The sequence below is a fragment of the Schistocerca cancellata genome, chromosome 4 (assembly GCF_023864275.1).
Source record: "Schistocerca cancellata isolate TAMUIC-IGC-003103 chromosome 4, iqSchCanc2.1, whole genome shotgun sequence".
NCBI classification, from domain to species: domain Eukaryota; kingdom Metazoa; phylum Arthropoda; class Insecta; order Orthoptera; family Acrididae; genus Schistocerca; species Schistocerca cancellata.
The window spans coordinates 580,381,803-580,399,895 of NC_064629.1; the positions used below are offsets into that span (position 1 = coordinate 580,381,803).

The 18,093-nt window shown below is 40.8% G+C and overlaps 1 protein-coding gene across 1 annotated transcript in view; it reads left to right on the plus strand.

Moving 5' to 3' along the window:
- The window catches only part of LOC126184333 (cullin-2), a 184,818-nt gene that overhangs the window by 45,071 nt on the left and 121,654 nt on the right, over positions 1 to 18,093 (plus strand). Inside the window, exons 7-8 of the mRNA XM_049926709.1 lie at positions 14,979 to 14,988; positions 15,946 to 16,161. Of these exons, the coding sequence (XP_049782666.1) occupies positions 14,979 to 14,988; positions 15,946 to 16,161 (226 nt within the window). The remainder of the gene's footprint in view (positions 1 to 14,978; positions 14,989 to 15,945; positions 16,162 to 18,093) is intronic.

Here is an 18,093-nt window from a genome sequence, read left to right on the forward strand (position 1 = left end):
AATGTTGAAGGCTAAGAGTGTCACAGAAAAATGTTTGGTAGCAATAACCTTTAAAGTGTTGTTGAATATTGCATCATGTGAGAATGCCTGATTATTGATACTATTAATGCAATAGGGATTCCACTAGACGGATAAAATTCACTTTATAACAAGGCTTTCCCCCTCCCCCTCTGTGGCACAGAGAAAGTTGGATATTTAATCAGTATTCACAAACTATATATATATATATATATATATATATATATATATATATATAAATAGAGGGAAACGTTCCACGTGGGAAAAATATATTTAAAAAGAAAGATGATGAGACTTACCAAACAAAAGCGCTGGCAGGTCGATAGACACACAGACAAACACAAACATACACACAAATCTAGCTTTCGCAACCAATGGTTGCCTCGTCAGGAAGGAGGGAAGGAGAGGGAAAGACAAAAGGATTTGGGTTTTAAGGGAGAGGGTAAGGAGTCATTCCAATCCCGGGAGCGGAAAGACTTACCTTAGGGGGAAAAAAGGAGGGAAAAAAGGACAGGTATACACTCGCACACACACACATATCCATCCTCATATACACAGACACAAGCAGACATTTGTAAAGGCAAAGAGTTTGGGCAGAGATGTCAGTCGGGGCGGATGTACAAAGGCAAAGATGATGTTGAAAGACAGGTGAGGTACGAGCGGCGGCAAATTGAAATTAGAAATTAGCGGAGATTGAGGCCTGGCGGATAGCGAGAAGAGAGGATATGCTGAAGGGCAAGTTCCCATCTCCGGAGTTCTGACAGGTTGGTGTTAGTGGGAAGTATCCAGATAACCCGGACGGTGTAACACTGTGCCAAGATGTGCTGGCCGTGCACCAAGGCATGTTTAGCCACAGGGTGATCCTCATTACCAACAAACACTGTCTGCCTGTGTCCATTCATGCGAATGGACAGTTTGTTGCTGGTCATTCCCACATAGAACGCTTCACAGTGTAGGCAGGTCAGCTGGTAAATCACGTGGGTGCTTTCACACGTGGCTCTGCCTTTGATCGTGTACACCTTCCGGGTTACAGGACTGGAGTAGGTGGTGGTGGGAGGGTGCATGGGACAGGTTTTACACCGGGGGCGGTTACAGGGGTAGGAGCCAGAGGGTAGGGAAGGTGGTCTGGGGATTTCATAGGGATGAACTAAAAGGTTGCGAAGGTTAGGTGGACGGCGGAAAGGACACTCTTGGTGGAGTGGGGAGGATTTCATGAAGGATGGATCTCATTTCAGGGCAGGATTTGAGGAAGTCGTATCCCTGCTGGAGAGCCACATTCAGAATCTGATCCAGTCCCGGAAAGTATCCTGTCACAAGTGGGGCACTTTTGGGGTTCTTCTGTGGAAGGTTCCGGGTTTGAGGAGATGAGGAAGTGGCTCTGGTTATTTGCTTGTGTACCAGGTCGGGAGGGTAGTTACGGGATGCAAAAGCTGTTTTCAGGTTGTTGGTGTAGTGGTTCAAGGATTCCGGACTGGAGCAGATTCGTTTGCCACGAAGACCTAGGCTGTAGGGAAGGGACCGTTTGATGTGGAACGGGTGGCAGCTGTCATAATGGAGGTACTGTTGCTTGTTGGTGGGTTTGATGTGGACGGACGTGTGAAGCTGGCCATTGGACAGGTGGAGGTCAACGTCAAGGAAAGTGGCATGGGATTTGGAGTGGGACCAGGTGAATCTGATGGAACCAAAGGAGTTGAGGTTGGAGAGGAAATTCTGGAGTTCTTCTTCACTGTGAGTCCAGATCATGAAAATGTCATCAATAAATCTGTACCAAACTTTGGGTTGGCAGGCCTGGGTAACCAAGAAGGCTTCCTCTAAGCGACCCATGAATAGGTTGGCATACGAGGGGGCCATCCTGGTACCCATGGCTGTTCCCTTTAATTGTTGGTATGTCTGGCCTTCAAAAGTGAAGAAGTTGTGGGTCAGGATGAAGCTGGCTAAGGTAATGAGGAAAGAGGTTTTAGGTAGGGCGGCAGGTGATCGGCGTGAAAGGAAGTGCTCCATCGCAGCGAGGCCCTGGACATGCGGAATATTTGTGTAAAAACCTTAATCCCACTCCCAACATCACCACTGCTGAAGCCCAGGCTATCCGTGATCTGAAGGCTGACCGATCCATCGTCATTCTTCCGGCTGACAAGGGTTCCACAACTGTGGTACTTGATCGTCGGGAGTATGTGACTGAGGGACTGCGTCAGCTTTCAGACAACACTACTTACAAAGTTTGCCAAGGCAATCCCATTCCTGATGTCCAGGCGGAGCTTCAAGGAATCCTCAGAACCTTAGGCCCCCTACAAAACCTTTCACCCGACTCCATCAACCTCCTGACCCCACCAACACCCCGCACCCCTACCTTCTACCTTCTTCCCAAAATTCACAAACCCAATCATCCCGGCCGTCCCATTGTAGCTGGTTACCAAGCCCCCACCGAACGCATCTCTGCCTACGTAGATCAACACCTTCAACCCATTACATGCAGTCTCCCATCCTTCATCAAAGACACCAACCACTTTCTCGAACGCCTGGAATCCCTACCCAGTCTGTTACCCCCGGAAACCATCCTTGTAACCATTGATGCCACTTCCTTATACACAAATATTCCGCATGTCCAGGGCCTCGCTGCGATGGAGCACTTCCTTTCACGCCGATCACCTGCCGCCCTACCTAAAACCTCTTTCCTCATTACCTTAGCCAGCTTCATCCTGACCCACAACTTCTTCACTTTTGAAGGCCAGACATACCAACAATTAAAGGGAACAGCCATGGGTACCAGGATGGCCCCCTCGTATGCCAACCTATTCATGGGTCGCTTAGAGGAAGCCTTCTTGGTTACCCAGGCCTGCCAACCCAAAGTTTGGTACAGATTTATTGATGACATTTTCATGATCTGGACTCACAGTGAAGAAGAACTCCAGAATTTCCTCTCCAACCTCAACTCCTTTGGTTCCATCAGATTCACCTGGTCCCACTCCAAATCCCATGCCACTTTCCTTGACGTTGACCTCCACCTGTCCAATGGCCAGCTTCACACGTCCGTCCACATCAAACCCACCAACAAGCAACAGTACCTCCATTATGACAGCTGCCACCCGTTCCACATCAAACGGTCCCTTCCCTACAGCCTAGGTCTTCGTGGCAAACGAATCTGCTCCAGTCCGGAATCCTTGAACCACTACACCAACAACCTGAAAACAGCTTTTGCATCCCGTAACTACCCTCCCGACCTGGTACACAAGCAAATAACCAGAGCCACTTCCTCATCTCCTCAAACCCGGAACCTTCCACAGAAGAACCCCAAAAGTGCCCCACTTGTGACAGGATACTTTCCGGGACTGGATCAGATTCTGAATGTGGCTCTCCAGCAGGGATACGACTTCCTCAAATCCTGCCCTGAAATGAGATCCATCCTTCATGAAATCCTCCCCACTCCACCAAGAGTGTCTTTCCGCCGTCCACCTAACCTTCGCAACCTTTTAGTTCATCCCTATGAAATCCCCAGACCACCTTCCCTACCCTCTGGCTCCTACCCCTGTAACCGCCCCCGGTGTAAAACCTGTCCCATGCACCCTCCCACCACCACCTACTCCAGTCCTGTAACCCGGAAGGTGTACACGATCAAAGGCAGAGCCACGTGTGAAAGCACCCACGTGATTTACCAGCTGACCTGCCTACACTGTGAAGCGTTCTATGTGGGAATGACCAGCAACAAACTGTCCATTCGCATGAATGGACACAGGCAGACAGTGTTTGTTGGTAATGAGGATCACCCTGTGGCTAAACATGCCTTGGTGCACGGCCAGCACATCTTGGCACAGTGTTACACCGTCCGGGTTATCTGGATACTTCCCACTAACACCAACCTGTCAGAACTCCGGAGATGGGAACTTGCCCTTCAGCATATCCTCTCTTCTCGCTATCCGCCAGGCCTCAATCTCCGCTAATTTCTAATTTCAATTTGCCGCCGCTCGTACCTCACCTGTCTTTCAACATCATCTTTGCCTTTGTACATCCGCCCCGACTGACATCTCTGCCCAAACTCTTTGCCTTTACAAATGTCTGCTTGTGTCTGTGTATATGAGGATGGATATGTGTGTGTGTGCGAGTGTATACCTGTCCTTTTTTCCCTCCTTTTTTCCCCCTAAGGTAAGTCTTTCCGCTCCCGGGATTGGAATGACTCCTTACCCTCTCCCTTAAAACCCAAATCCTTTTGTCTTTCCCTCTCCTTCCCTCCTTCCTGACGAGGCAACCATTGGTTGCGAAAGCTAGATTTTGTGTGTATGTTTGTGTTTGTCTGTGTGTCTATCGACCTGCCAGCGCTTTTGTTTGGTAAGTCTCATCATCTTTCTTTTTAAATATATATATATATATATATATATATATATATATATATAATAGAGGGAAACGTTCCACGTGGGAAAAATATATTTAAAAAGAAAGATGATGAGACTTACCAAACAAAAGCGCTGGCAGGTCGATAGACACACAAACAAACACAAACATACACACAAAATCCAGCTTTCGCAACCAATGGTTGCCTCGTCAGGAAAGAGGGAAGGAGAGGGAAAGACAAAAGGATTTGGGTTTTAAGGGAGAGGGTAAGGAGTCATTCCAATCCCGGGAGCGGAAAGACTTACCTTAGGGGGAAAAAAGGACAGGTATACACTCGCACACACACACATATCCATCCTCATATACACAGACACAAGCAGACATTTGTAAAGGCAAAGAGTTTTTTGCCTTTACAAATGTCTGCTTGTGTCTGTGTATATGAGGATGGATATGTGTGTGTGTGCGAGTGTATACCTGTCCTTTTTTCCCCCTAAGGTAAGTCTTTCCGCTCCCGGGATTGGAATGACTCCTTACCCTCTCCCTTAAAACCCAAATCCTTTTGTCTTTCCCTCTCCTTCCCTCTTTCCTGACGAGGCAACCATTGGTTGCGAAAGCTGGATTTTGTGTGTATGTTTGTGTTTGTTTGTGTGTCTATCGACCTGCCAGCGCTTTTGTTTGGTAAGTCTCATCATCTTTCTTTTTAAAAAAAAAAAAATATATATATATATATATATATATATATATATATATATATATATATATATATATATATATATATATTTTTATCAGGTGTATTGTATTCATAAGAGGTGTCATCAGCTATTGGAAGAGCTCCATTGCTGTCAACATCTGTCATTGTGTTGATGAACAAGATGTGTGTGATGTGACATCACCATATTCAATGTGCTTGTTTGAATATTTCACTGAAGACAATGAAGCAATGAAATTGAAGTCACTGTCCAGTGTGTACTAGAGTAATAAACTTGGAGCCCTCTGTTGCAATGTGATTGTGGTCACATTCTCTCAGTGCAGCCTTCCTTCAACAAAGTAATTGAATATTCATTTATTAATGTTCTCATTCTTATCTAAGTTTATATGTCCTTTTTTGTCATCTTTTCCCCATGTTAATGGTCCTCTTTGTGTCATTCCATTTCAAATAGTGTTTTGCTAGAGAAAATACCTTTATTTTAATGTCAAGAGGTATTAGTTCAGGAGATTTTCCATTTTGTTGTGTTTAGTAACTGCTTGAGGAGACGTTGTTTCTGATGTTCGCTTGCAAGAATAGATATGAGGAAAACAAAATAAGTCTGCATTAAGAATCAGATCCATATAATTGAAGTTGGTAACCACATACATTGATCATTCTGCCAACAACTTGATTAATGATGGCACAACCCTCCAGTTATATAAATATTTAATCAAATCACTAGTTCTTTGATTTCCCGGAAACTATTTGGGTATAGGCATGACACATCAATGATCTTTGTTCTTGACTGTTCCAAAAACAGAAGCTTATATACCTGAATTATTTTACACAAATTTTGAATGAACCTATTTGACACATTGAAGCTTGTTGAACTCAGGTTTTAACACAGGGGCCTGCCTCGCATTGTGAATTTGAGTAAACAGTCCAATCATTATAATGTTAATTCTTCAGAATTAGGAGTGCCAGGATTTTGCATGCTTTTAACATAAAAATATGTTTCTTACAGTGGTGTTGTTCCCATCTACTCCACGGGAAAACCTCTTGTTCTTGTGTTTGGAAGTAACAGAAAGAAACATTAGTTGCAATGAGAATTTGAAAACCTCTTGTTCAATGTGTTTGGAAGTATTGGGAGGAAACATTAATTGCAGTGAGAATTTATATCAGCCTGTAGCCATGCTCAGGTACCATAACTATTAAGGTGACTGATTGCTAAAAGCTGGATGTCTGGTCTGGTGCAAATTTTCATTTATCACGGCATACTGATTACATTCTAGGTTCAGCATTTCTGAATGGTTATAACTAATATCGTTTCGTGTCATTGCATCTTCAATGCTTTAGCCCTAATTGCCTTATTTCATTTAAATTATTTCATTTCAGTGAATTTAATTCAATATTTATAATGTTTTTATGTTTAGCTATTATTTTGTTGTGCTACAGCTACATACATACCTATACCTGCAAGGTATCATATGATGTGTGGTAGAGGGTACGTTACATACTGCTGTCTCTTTCCCCCCGTCCTGTCCCAGGTGCGAATGGTCTGTGAAAAAATTGATTATTGGTAAGCCTCCACGTGAGCTCGAATCTCTCTAATCGTACCTTAATGGTCTGTTTGTGCATTAAACACTGGAGGATGTGATATATTTGTTGACTATTCTAGGAAGGTACACTCTTGGAATTTTAACAGTAAACCACCCCATGATGCACATCATCTCTCTGATAGCATCTACCACTGGAGTTTGATGGACATCTCTGTGGGGTTCCCACACTTATTAATGAACCTGTGATGAAATGTGCTGCTCTTCTTTGGGTCTTCCATTTTCTCTACCCGGTATAGGTCCCAGACTGATGAACAGTATTAAATTATTGGTCAAATGAGGATTTTGTAAGGTGCTTCCTTCGTGAGTGGCCAACACTTCCTGAGGATTCTTCCAATGATTCTCACTCTGACACTTGCATTACCTGCAATTAGTTTTTGTTACACTTTAAATCATTCCGTACACACACTCTTAGATGTGACTGCTTCTAGTGATTGTACCACAATCATGTAATCATAAATTATTTTATGTGTAATACGTTAAATTTGCTTATGTTGAAGGTCAACTGCCAATCTCTGCACAAAGTGTCAGTCCTCTGCAGCTGTTCATACATTTCTGAACTTCAAATGTTATCTAATATGCCATATATGTGAAAAATAATTTCCTTTCACTAAGAATGACCTGCTGTGTTCTATTTGCTGGGAATTGTCTTATGCAGGCAAAAAGTGTGCTGATGTTACGTACCCTTGTATTTTGTTCATTGGGCAACAATGTGGGACTGTATTAAACATCATCTGTAAGTCAAAGAATATGGAATCAACTTGGTTGCTAGCATTGATTGCTTTCTGGATCTTATGGAAAAATGAAGTGAGTCAGGTTTCACACAAAGATTGTTCGTGGAACCCATGTTGATTCTTACAGAGGAGATTTTCAGTCTCCAGAAATGTCATAATACATGAGCATAAAACATGTTTTGTATAGCTTGCAAGTTTCTGCCACTGTCACTGTGCTCAGCAGGGAACACTGATTGTGTACTGAGCTCTCAAGACCAATTGAGAGCATAGATTGCGGTCAGCTGCAGATTGTCTCTCACGTTGACACTAACAACCTCTGTCAGAGACCATTCTCCATTCTTTTTGGAGTTTTGGGTAAGGGTGAAGATGTCTTCTCTCGCTTGTGGAGTCTCAGTAAAGCTGTCTATTTTCAGCATCATTCTGAGGAGAAACTAGGGACTTGGAGTGTGGAGCTTAATGACTTCGTTAATTCTGCAATGAGCTGGTTGTTGATTTCTTAACCTACTCTGCAGGGTGGGATTGTGTAAAGTTGCCCAAGTCAAGTGTGGACTATACACCGTAATTGGCAATTCTGATGACAGAATTAATGTGGAATGCATGTGGATGCAGTCCTCACTCCTTGTACATCCATTCTAACCAAATATTGCTCATTTCCCAGTGTTCTTAGCTGGTGTTTCGCCTTAAATTTCCTTTCCCCAGAACTTGCACTATCAGAAAACATTTATTTTGTTCACACCCATAAGTTCTTTTTATATCTTCCACTGTCATTATTGTCATCATTACTACTACTACTACTACTACTACTACTACCACCACCACCGCTTCAGGCAAATGCTGGGGTGGTTCCTTCGAAAGGGCATAGGCAGCTTCCTTCCCCAATCCAATGAGACTGATGAACTTGCTGTTTGGTCCCCCCCCCCCCCCCCCCCAAATGATTGAATGAGCTACTACTACTACTGCTACTACTTCTACTTCTACTTCTACTTCTACTGCTACTGCTACTGCTACTATCACTGTTAGTGGCAGCAGCATCAACAACAGCAACATCATCATCAGTAGTACAAGTACTGCCAGTATTAAAGTTATTATTTTATAGTCAGTGTTATATACTCACATCGTCACGATAGACATTCAGATAATTTTAATACTATTTGTCATATTAAAATTATTATTTCTTAGGTAACTGTGATGTTAAAAAGGTACTGTATGTGTGAAACCCTGGTCCAGTATAAGAGAGAACCTGATGACCCTAATCAGATCAGGTTAGATAAATAAAAAAATAAATAATATTTATATGTTGTTAATTTTTAATGAGACTCTCTTGTGCAACAAACAGTCCCATGTGAATGGAAAATACCACATCACTACTGTGTCAAAAATCGGAACAGGTTCTAATCCAGAGTTATGGACAAATATTGATCATGTCTATATGTTGCTGCGTCCTAGAATGCATTCCAAGCTTGAACATTATAATGTAAGTGAAGGACAGAAGCTTCTTGCAGAGAATCAGAATGGATTCAGGAAAAACCATGTGTGTTAAAAACAGCTCATTTTATTCACACATGATATACTGCAAATAGTAGATGCAGTGTGTTTATAAGTGGAACAGGAAGGGAAATGACTGGTAGTGATACAACGTACCCTCCACCATCCACTGCAGACTGGCTCGTGGAGTATATATGTAGGTGTAGAAAATCTGTATTAGTAGATTCCCGAAAGGGGTGTGATACTGTACCATATTGTCGACTGAAAACAGAAGTATGAGCCTATGGAGTGTTTCCATAAATATGTGATTGTCTTGAACAATTTTTAGCTAGTAAAATTCATTATGTTAAGTTGGACAGAGAATCTTTAACAAAAGTAACAGTGAGTGAGCTCCAAGGAAATGGATTAGTCTCAGATACATTAATTATTTAGCAGATAAGGTTAACATCACTTTGAAACTGTCCAGCTTGTCACATCATTAAACTTTTTAGGGTTTATAATAAGATATTAAATAAAATGAAACAATCATATAAAATTAGTAGTAGAGATGATGATTGGAGGACTTGGTTCTAGAAAAGTGCAGTGCATATTTAAAGAAAACTAAACTCAGTAGACAAAGTATTACTCACCTCCCTTAAGAGCACACTGCTTCCTTCGAAGTGCTTGTAGATATGTGTAACTGGTGCCAGGTGATTGTGTGAACCTCTACTGGGTCGTTCCATGTCAGTTCAACCAATTTGAGATGATGATCCAGCTGATAGTTTCAGATTTGGCTGAAATTTAGTTTGCCAATGCTACCAAGTGTGGAACACTCATGTACAAAATTTTAAGTTCCCCTGCCAGTTAGTTCCAGAATTATGGCTTGTGAAAGAAGGTGGCGTGACCCGGAAATTGCAACCCGCATCTAGCAATCTATCTTAAGATGCACACACAACTCATCATGCCCGTATCAGTCACACAAACAGAGTTACAAGCCCACGAAAATACAAAAATTTGAAAAATTACCTGAAAAACATGAATTTTCTAAGTGTGGTAGCACAAAAGGGACAAGTGATATCCAAGCCAAATTTCAAACACTGAATAAGTAGACCATAATATAATATGTGGCAAAATTTCAACTTGTTATTGCAAGGGATTTGTGTACAATAAAAGTTGACAGAGATGTATTTGGTTATGTTTCTTTTAACACGATTTAGCAAGTAACAGTGATGATGCAGACAGCTTGTTTCAGATAAAGCTGCAGCAATTGTTGGTAACCATTAGGCAACAAAGTTAAACAATGGTAGTTTTCAGGGACAGAATGAGTCATTGTTAGGCAGAAACAACAAATGAAACAAGCAACAATTACAGGTTACTCATGTTTTTTAAGATTCTTGTTCAGACTGGTCATTACTGTTGTGGAAAGTCTTGTTCAAACAAGTTGCAGTATTGGTAAAGCACAAGCATCTGAATGTCATAAAACAACATATGGAACAAAATGTGGCATTCACTTTGTACTGTATGATCTGGATGAATCAGACCAAGATTTGTTGCTATGGAGATCCGGGATACACCATGTGGGCACAAGAAGTACAGTACCAGGAAACTTTAGTGTTTGTTATCATCATATGAAAGTGTTTCTGGATAAGTATTCTTTCTTACAAAGAAGTTTTTTTGATCCATTTCAGATTTATAAGAAGACAGTGAAGTGTAGCCTCAGAGAAATTGATATAAAATCAATATTGAAAGTGAATCAGTGCATGGGACTTAACATGAAACCAGGCCAAATTTATGTTCCAGGTGTGTTACACTGCTAAAAAGTGAAGAATAATCTGATAATTTATGTGACAGCTACGAAGAGTATCAGCCGCCTATAACCACAGCGGATGAACAGTTAAATACTTCAGTGACTGCTCTTGGTTTGTCTCCCATGAAGACACACAAAGTTGGGAAAAGAGACAGGCCCAGCTGTGATAGAAGAAAACTACAAGAAGCTCAAATGGAATTAAAACACAAAATATTTGGCACACTAATGGTGGAAGAGGAAGAACTATCTGCTCCAAAGGAGCAGAAATCATGCAAGAAATGCTCTGATTTGGACAAAATTGTGCATGATATGAAAGAAAAATGTGCCATATCCACATGCCAGAAAAAATAGCTATTCTTACCCTTGCACCTTCCAGCTGGTCTATTGACTACCCTGCAAAGGAATTCAATGTTTCTACATATATTCTAAAGCAAGCTAGGAAAATAAAAGCAACCCAAGGAGTGCTTCCACAACTTCAGCAGGCTCAGGCTGAGCAATTGAGTTCAGAAGTAAAGGTGCTAGTGTCGGAGTTTTATGAAAATGATGACTACAGCCGAATAATGCCTGGAAAAAAAGACTATGTAACAGTGAAAATGGGAAACGTACGTGTATAGATGCAAAAAAGACTGTTGCTATGCAACATATCAGAACTGTATATAGAATTCAAGGAAAAGTATCCCAATACCAAAGTAGGTTTATCATCTTTTTTCAATCTTCGGCCAAAATGGGTTGTGCCTGTAAGTGCAAGGGGCACACACAATGTTTGTGTATGTGAGACCCATCAAAATGCTAAGCTGATGTTTGCTGCTATAAAGCATTCTGGTCTGGATTACAAAGGTGCAATGAAGCTGCTAGTGTGTGACATCATTTCCTACCAGTGCATGATATAACATATGAATAACAAACTGTATGGTGAACTCCTTATGGATGACGATGAACTTGTTTCTTATAAACAGTGGACACACATGGATCGCACAAGTCTTGAAACAAAGCAAAGTACAGTGGAAGATTTTGTTGAAATGTGTTGTCAAAAACCAGACAAACTGACCACACACAGTTTCACAGCAACAGCTCAATTGGCTTATCTCCAGTTTTGTAAGGATAATTTGAAATAAGATGAAATTATAGTAATACTAAAGTTTTCTGAAAATTATGCATTTATAGTTCAAGATGCCATCCAAGGATATCATAGGGACAACAGTCAAGCAACTCTCCTGCCATTTGCGATTTACTATAGAGGTGAATCAGGTGATGTGTCTGTCATGAACCTGTGCGTTTTTAGTGACTGTTTAATTCATGATGCCATTGCAGTTCATGCCCACATTTGCACTGTCATGGCATATGTGAAAAACAAGCTGCCTCACATACATTTTGTGAAATACTTCAGTGATGGTGCAGCTAGTCAGTACAAAAACTGTGAAAATCTCAAAAATTTATGCATGCATTACCATGATTTTCAGATTCACGCAGAATGAAATTTTTTCGCAACAGGTCATGGTAAAAGTGTATGTGATGGTATTGGTGCTACCATTAAGTGATGAGCTACTCTGTAGCACCCTACAGAAGGTCACATTCTAACACCTCTTCAATTATTTACCTGGGTACAGAAAAATATCTCTGGCATACAATCATTCTATGTTTCGAAAGATGAGGTGAAATCAGTTGAAGAGTTACTAAAAAGCAGACTAGAACACTTTAAAACTGTTGCAGGCACAAGGAGCCATCATCACTTCTCTCCAGCGGAGTCTGACAATGTGCAGATGAGCAGACTGTCTGGTTATAACTATAGGTTCATGCACAACATGTGTCTTCACAGTGTGTCTGACTCAGGATTCAGAAGCAAAAGCAGCAACATACAACCAGGTTGCTATGTTATTGCTGTTTATGATGACAAATGGTACTTAGGATGTGTTGCAGAGTGCTGTGAAGCAGAAGGTGATGTATTTGTCAACTTCATGGCACCAGCAAGATCATTCCATTGGCCACATTTGGCAGACAGATGTTGGATTCCTTTTCAACATATTCTTATGGCAGTTCCAGTTACTACCACAGTGTCAGGAAGACAGTACAATTTGCCACTCAATGTACAGAGTACAGTGGCTAAAGTGTAGGAGAACTTCTGTTCGAAGCACAATCGACTGGTTTTTAGCAGTTACGGTGCAGTAAACATTAATGATAGGTTGTGTTAATCTGTCTATATGTTGTTGCTTAGTGATTAACCAGTTGTGGGAGATGATAAGAAGAGGCAGAACAGTTTACAATATGTTTTTACAAAGTTGTGTTGTGGAATAATGGCCACATCACCAAATACATCTGTCAACTTCCGTTGTACACAAATGTCTTGCAATAATATGCTGAAATTTTGAGATATATATCATTATGGTCTACTTATGCAGTGTGTGAAATGTAGCTGGGATACCACTTGTCCCTTTTGTGCTACCACACTTCGAAAATCCAGGTTTTTCAGGTAATTTTTCAAATTTTTGTAATTTCGTGCGCATGTAACTCTGTTTGTATGACTGATAGCGGCATGATGAGGTCTGTGTGTGTTTAGGCCACATTAAGCTTACCACAAAAAAATTATACCCTTTATGAGTGAATTATATTCGGCATAGAGGGCACCTACAATATGTACCTTTTAACGTATTACATTTTTTAATCACATTTTGGAATTTTTTATTTTCCCTCAGAAATATGTTGTTGGTGTTTTGATTCTTGGAGTGTGTTCTCTAAATGGATGTTACTGGGTTGTAAAATTTTCATTGGACTGTGTGGAATAGTTCCAAAGTTATTAAGACCTGAAGTTGGGTCTGAAGATAGATTGCCAGATGCGGGTTGCAATTTCCGGGTCACACCACCTTTTTTCACAAGTCATAATTCTGGAACTAATTGGCAGGGGAAACTAATACTTTGTACACGAGTGTTCCACACATGGTAAAATTAGTGTACTGAATTTCAGTCAAATCTGAGACTATGAGCTGTAGCACCTGGTTGAACTGACATGGAATGACCCTACTGCTGGTATATGTCGTGGTAGTCATGTGTATGTGGTGGTCAGTTGTGTGAAGTCAGTGCAGTAATGTTGGTTGACACAGAGATGTGACAGAATGGTGGAAAGAGGCTATTGTGTTTGGACATGTGCATGACCATACCGTGAATGAAGTTGCCAGATTTGTTGATGCATCAATGCGGACTATCCAATGTTTGTACAAGGAATCGTGTACTATCCACATCCTTGTAATATGGTGCAAGAACTGCAGTGATAAAAACATCCTGCCAAGGGCCAGAGACGTGTCACATTTTGTTAGTGACAGTCTCAAGTTTAACAGGAATTACTGCTGCTAATAAATGCAGGACCTTCTCAGCAATTTACAAGTGAATGTTGCAGAGGGACCTGCATGCAGTGGGCATTTCCAACTGGGTCCTTCACAAGAGGCCGTTCCTTACAGTGGTACATAAAGCTGTAGGTGAAACAACACTGACAGCTGATAGCAGCTGGGTGGAGGCTTGTGTGGTTGTACATGTCATGATTTTGCCTCTTGAAAAGTGCGTTGATGGTCCAGCAAGATGACCAGATGTGGTTCTGTGGTGTTTTGGGGATGCTTTTGGGGCCATGGCATAGACTCACTCATTCAGGTTACCATGAATGTGAGCCAGGTAGTTGATTTCAACATTCTCTCAGCCAAAAGCATCCTCATGTCTGTAGCCTGTTCCTCAACCCATTCTAGGTCAATCTGGGACTAATCATGTGATGTAACATCGTGTTGGAGGTACGAGTTACCTGCAGAGCACTGTAGTAGAACAAACAAATGCACATGATCCAACATTAGGTTGCAGTGACATTTACTGGTGTGTGTGACAATGACAGGAGTATTAGGTGTGCCATTTCATCCCGTGTAAATATCACCCACAAAATCTGCACAAATTGCCACGACTACTGCCTGAATGCTGCCCTGTTGGCAAACAAGAAGTATTCCCTTGGGTGACATTTGTTGCATCTGTATTTTGCCTTGGGATGCAACAAAATGTAGTGAGACTCTTCAGTTCAGGTGATCTCTCTTCATGCTGATAGTGTCCAGTGCCAGTGTTCCTGCTTCCATGCTAATCTCTGTGCACTATGGCAGTGTGAGCAGATGAATGTATGTGAGATATTGTGTAAATCAAAGGTGGAGAAAGGAAACAGAAGGGAAGGGAAGGAGCTACTGATCTCAGCTGCGTCGGGATAATATGCGGAATCAGCATTCACATAAGTGTGTAATATAGTTGCTGCAGTAATCCATGGTAGTAGTTCTGGATGTCATGGCTTTTCACTAGTTGTTATTTTCTAGCATTGAATTGGTGAGTGAATTGATGGATTTCAGTAGAAGGTGACTGCAGTTGTCAACATGTTGCCCACAGAAGTTAACTCTGGTGTTGTTCACAGCAGCAACCTCAGAAGTGGAGTGTGTTGTGCTTTGAGATACACAATCTGGCCATTATAAAATGCGCTGATATTAGGAATTGTGCCTATCTGGTACACAACTTCACACTGATGACCAGTGCAGTGTCTGATGACATCCCTCTCACATGGCACACCAATCTATTCCATTCATTGTGATGACAGGTGTCTCCAACATATCAGCTGTCTCTAATTTCATTACTCTTGTTTGTATACACTCATTTTTCCAAGGTTGTAGTTAATTCAAATTTATTGGCCAGTTGAGTATTAAAATGATGATTTTTCTCCTATTCTTCTTATCTACTTTCCCCTCCCTCCTTTGTCAAATGATTATAATTAATATAATTTAAAACTGACCATTGTTTTATAAGTGGTTCTCATTAGAGCCTAATTTGCTTTCCGCCATTCTGTGTTGATCCTTTTTTTTTAGATTTGCTGATTCTAAACATTTTTGTTACTTCTCTGGCATATACAGTGCTGTGTTTGCTTCTAATGTCTTCCTGGATCATTTTTTCTCCCCTTCTGAATCACCAATAAAAGTTTCTTTTATCTACCAGAGCTTCAGTGCTATGCTAAGTCCTTGTGCCTGTCCCATCACTCTTATGGGATTTCAGAATAACCTGGCTATCTAAGTCTTAATCTTCTTGTTGAAGGTGAATGGTGATCTGTATTTCAGAGTGTGGACAAATCTGGGCATTTAATCTCCAGTTTTCTACCTGCTTTTATGGAAGTCCTCTCTATTTTGCTTGTTCCATTATCCTTACTGCTTCTGGACATAGGCCTATTCACTGCAGATAAATTGCAGTGAAATATATGGTAGAGCTTTCAATAGTTATATTGCTTTTCTTGTATTTCAGCTAGCAAAATACTGTGACTCTCTATTGAGAAAGTCAGCAAAAGGGATGTCAGACACAGAAATAGATGATCGGCTAGCACAGTCCATAACAATATTTAAGTACATTGATGATAAAGATGTCTTCCAGAAATTTTATTCAAGGATGTTAGCAAAAAGATTAATACATCAGCAGAGTCAGTCAATGGATGCTGAAGAAGCTATGATCAACCGACTGAAAGTAAGTAATTACTGAGTGATTGTGCAATTAAATGTCTATTTACATTGTGCATGCAGTATGTAATTCATATATAGTGCTAACACTGAAGGAGATGGCAGTGGTTTTTGCTGTTGCTGCTAATATTTTCTTCTTTCAGAATTCACTGTTTTTATTTTATAGATATTCTACAAAGTGTAACTTTGGTAGAATTTTTTTCAGATATGAAAAAATTGAAATTGTGAGGGTAAAACTATTCAACTACGTGGAAGCAAATATTGCTACAAGCAGTGATGAGTAATTAAGATGGCAGAGCAACATTTGATTCTGAGTAACCAAGAGTATGATAGGAACGTAATCTTTTTTTATTAATTGAGGGGACAAATAGCTATAAGTATGTAATGTTAAGCAGTATTGATCAAATTGCTGGCAGATCATATTTTTAGTAAAAACTCGTTCTTTGCTAGTAACAAAGAAATGTATCACATTTGTCATGACAACCAAGACTTTTTATTCCAGACAGAATCATCAATAACTTTTTCAACTTAACAAATCGGTTACTTAATTTATAATGCATTTTCCTAATACATATTAGATCACTCATTAAACACCCCACAAACATTAGTTAAAATTGTCATTTGTCTAGTGCAATTTGCAAGGTAGTTGTGCAATTATTCTCAACACGAGTTCAACAGTGTTCAGTTACTCACAGACCCCAGTTTTCTGTGAATCTTTGATCCTGTCTGTCTCTCCTATGTTGTTGTCAAATATGTGGTGAGGTAGCAAAAGGTCCTTTCCAGTGTGGTGGGTGTGGCATGTATTAAATTGCTGTGGTGACTGGATGGTAGGACTGTTGCGTGTATGGGACCTCCTGATGATGATTGGTGTTTTAGGGCGCACAACAGCGAGGTTATCAGCGCCCGTGGGACCTCATGTTGGCTCAATATAGATACTGAACATTTTTCTTTCTCACCCATAGGTTTTCTCCTCAGCCCTTACAAAACCACACAGACCATCTTTGTCCAAGAGAGGTGCCTTTCTTTATTCCACATGCTTCTGCACTTGGGTAAACCTACACATTTTTACAACATAATGTATGATGACTTTGTGAAACACTTGCAACAATATGTCTTCTGACAGGAGGATATGAATATAAGTTGCTTTTCTTTAATAGCATCAACAGTTGAACACATGAGACCGACTTCCACATGGAGGATATGAGGATGTAGAAATAGGCATACCTGGTGTTGAGCAGCAACTTAAAAAGTATTGAAAACAAATAAGTCAAACACATGGGTGGCGCCTCAGTTTGATTTTACATAGAGTACTCTTTGACATTGACACCTTGCATTTATCATGAATTTTTCACCCAGTGCAAAGCCCTAAGCAACTGGAAAAAAGTGCAGATGACTCCTATATATAAGGAGGGTAAAAGAACAGGCCCGTAAGTTACAGACCAATATCCTTAACTTTGGTTAGCTGCAGGATTATTGAGTATATTGTAAATTAGAATATAATAAATTTCCTTGAGACAAAAAAGTTTCTGTCTTCAAATCAGCACGTATTTAGAAAGCATCACTTGTGCAAAACTCAGCTTGCTGGTGCCATAGTGGACCAAAGACAAACCAACAGCTAGTCAGGATTGCCAGAGGGCACTGCAACATCTCAAGCATCATCCTCATCACTTGGCAGCATCTGTGGACAAAGGCTTGCTATATGATGAAATGCAGTAACAAGGAATGCTGGGAGTGATATATCTCCTTCTTGGAAAGGGATACATCTTCATTCCTTGTGTGGGTCAGTCTCCTTAGACTACTCGGTCACCAAAGACCAACAAATGTCCTGGGTCACCTCCTTCATGGCAGCATATTTACTGATGTTTTGGTTCTTGCCAAACACCTCACCTCTTTTTATGTGGCAACGTTTCGAATGTATAAAAGATAAGTTGAAGATATC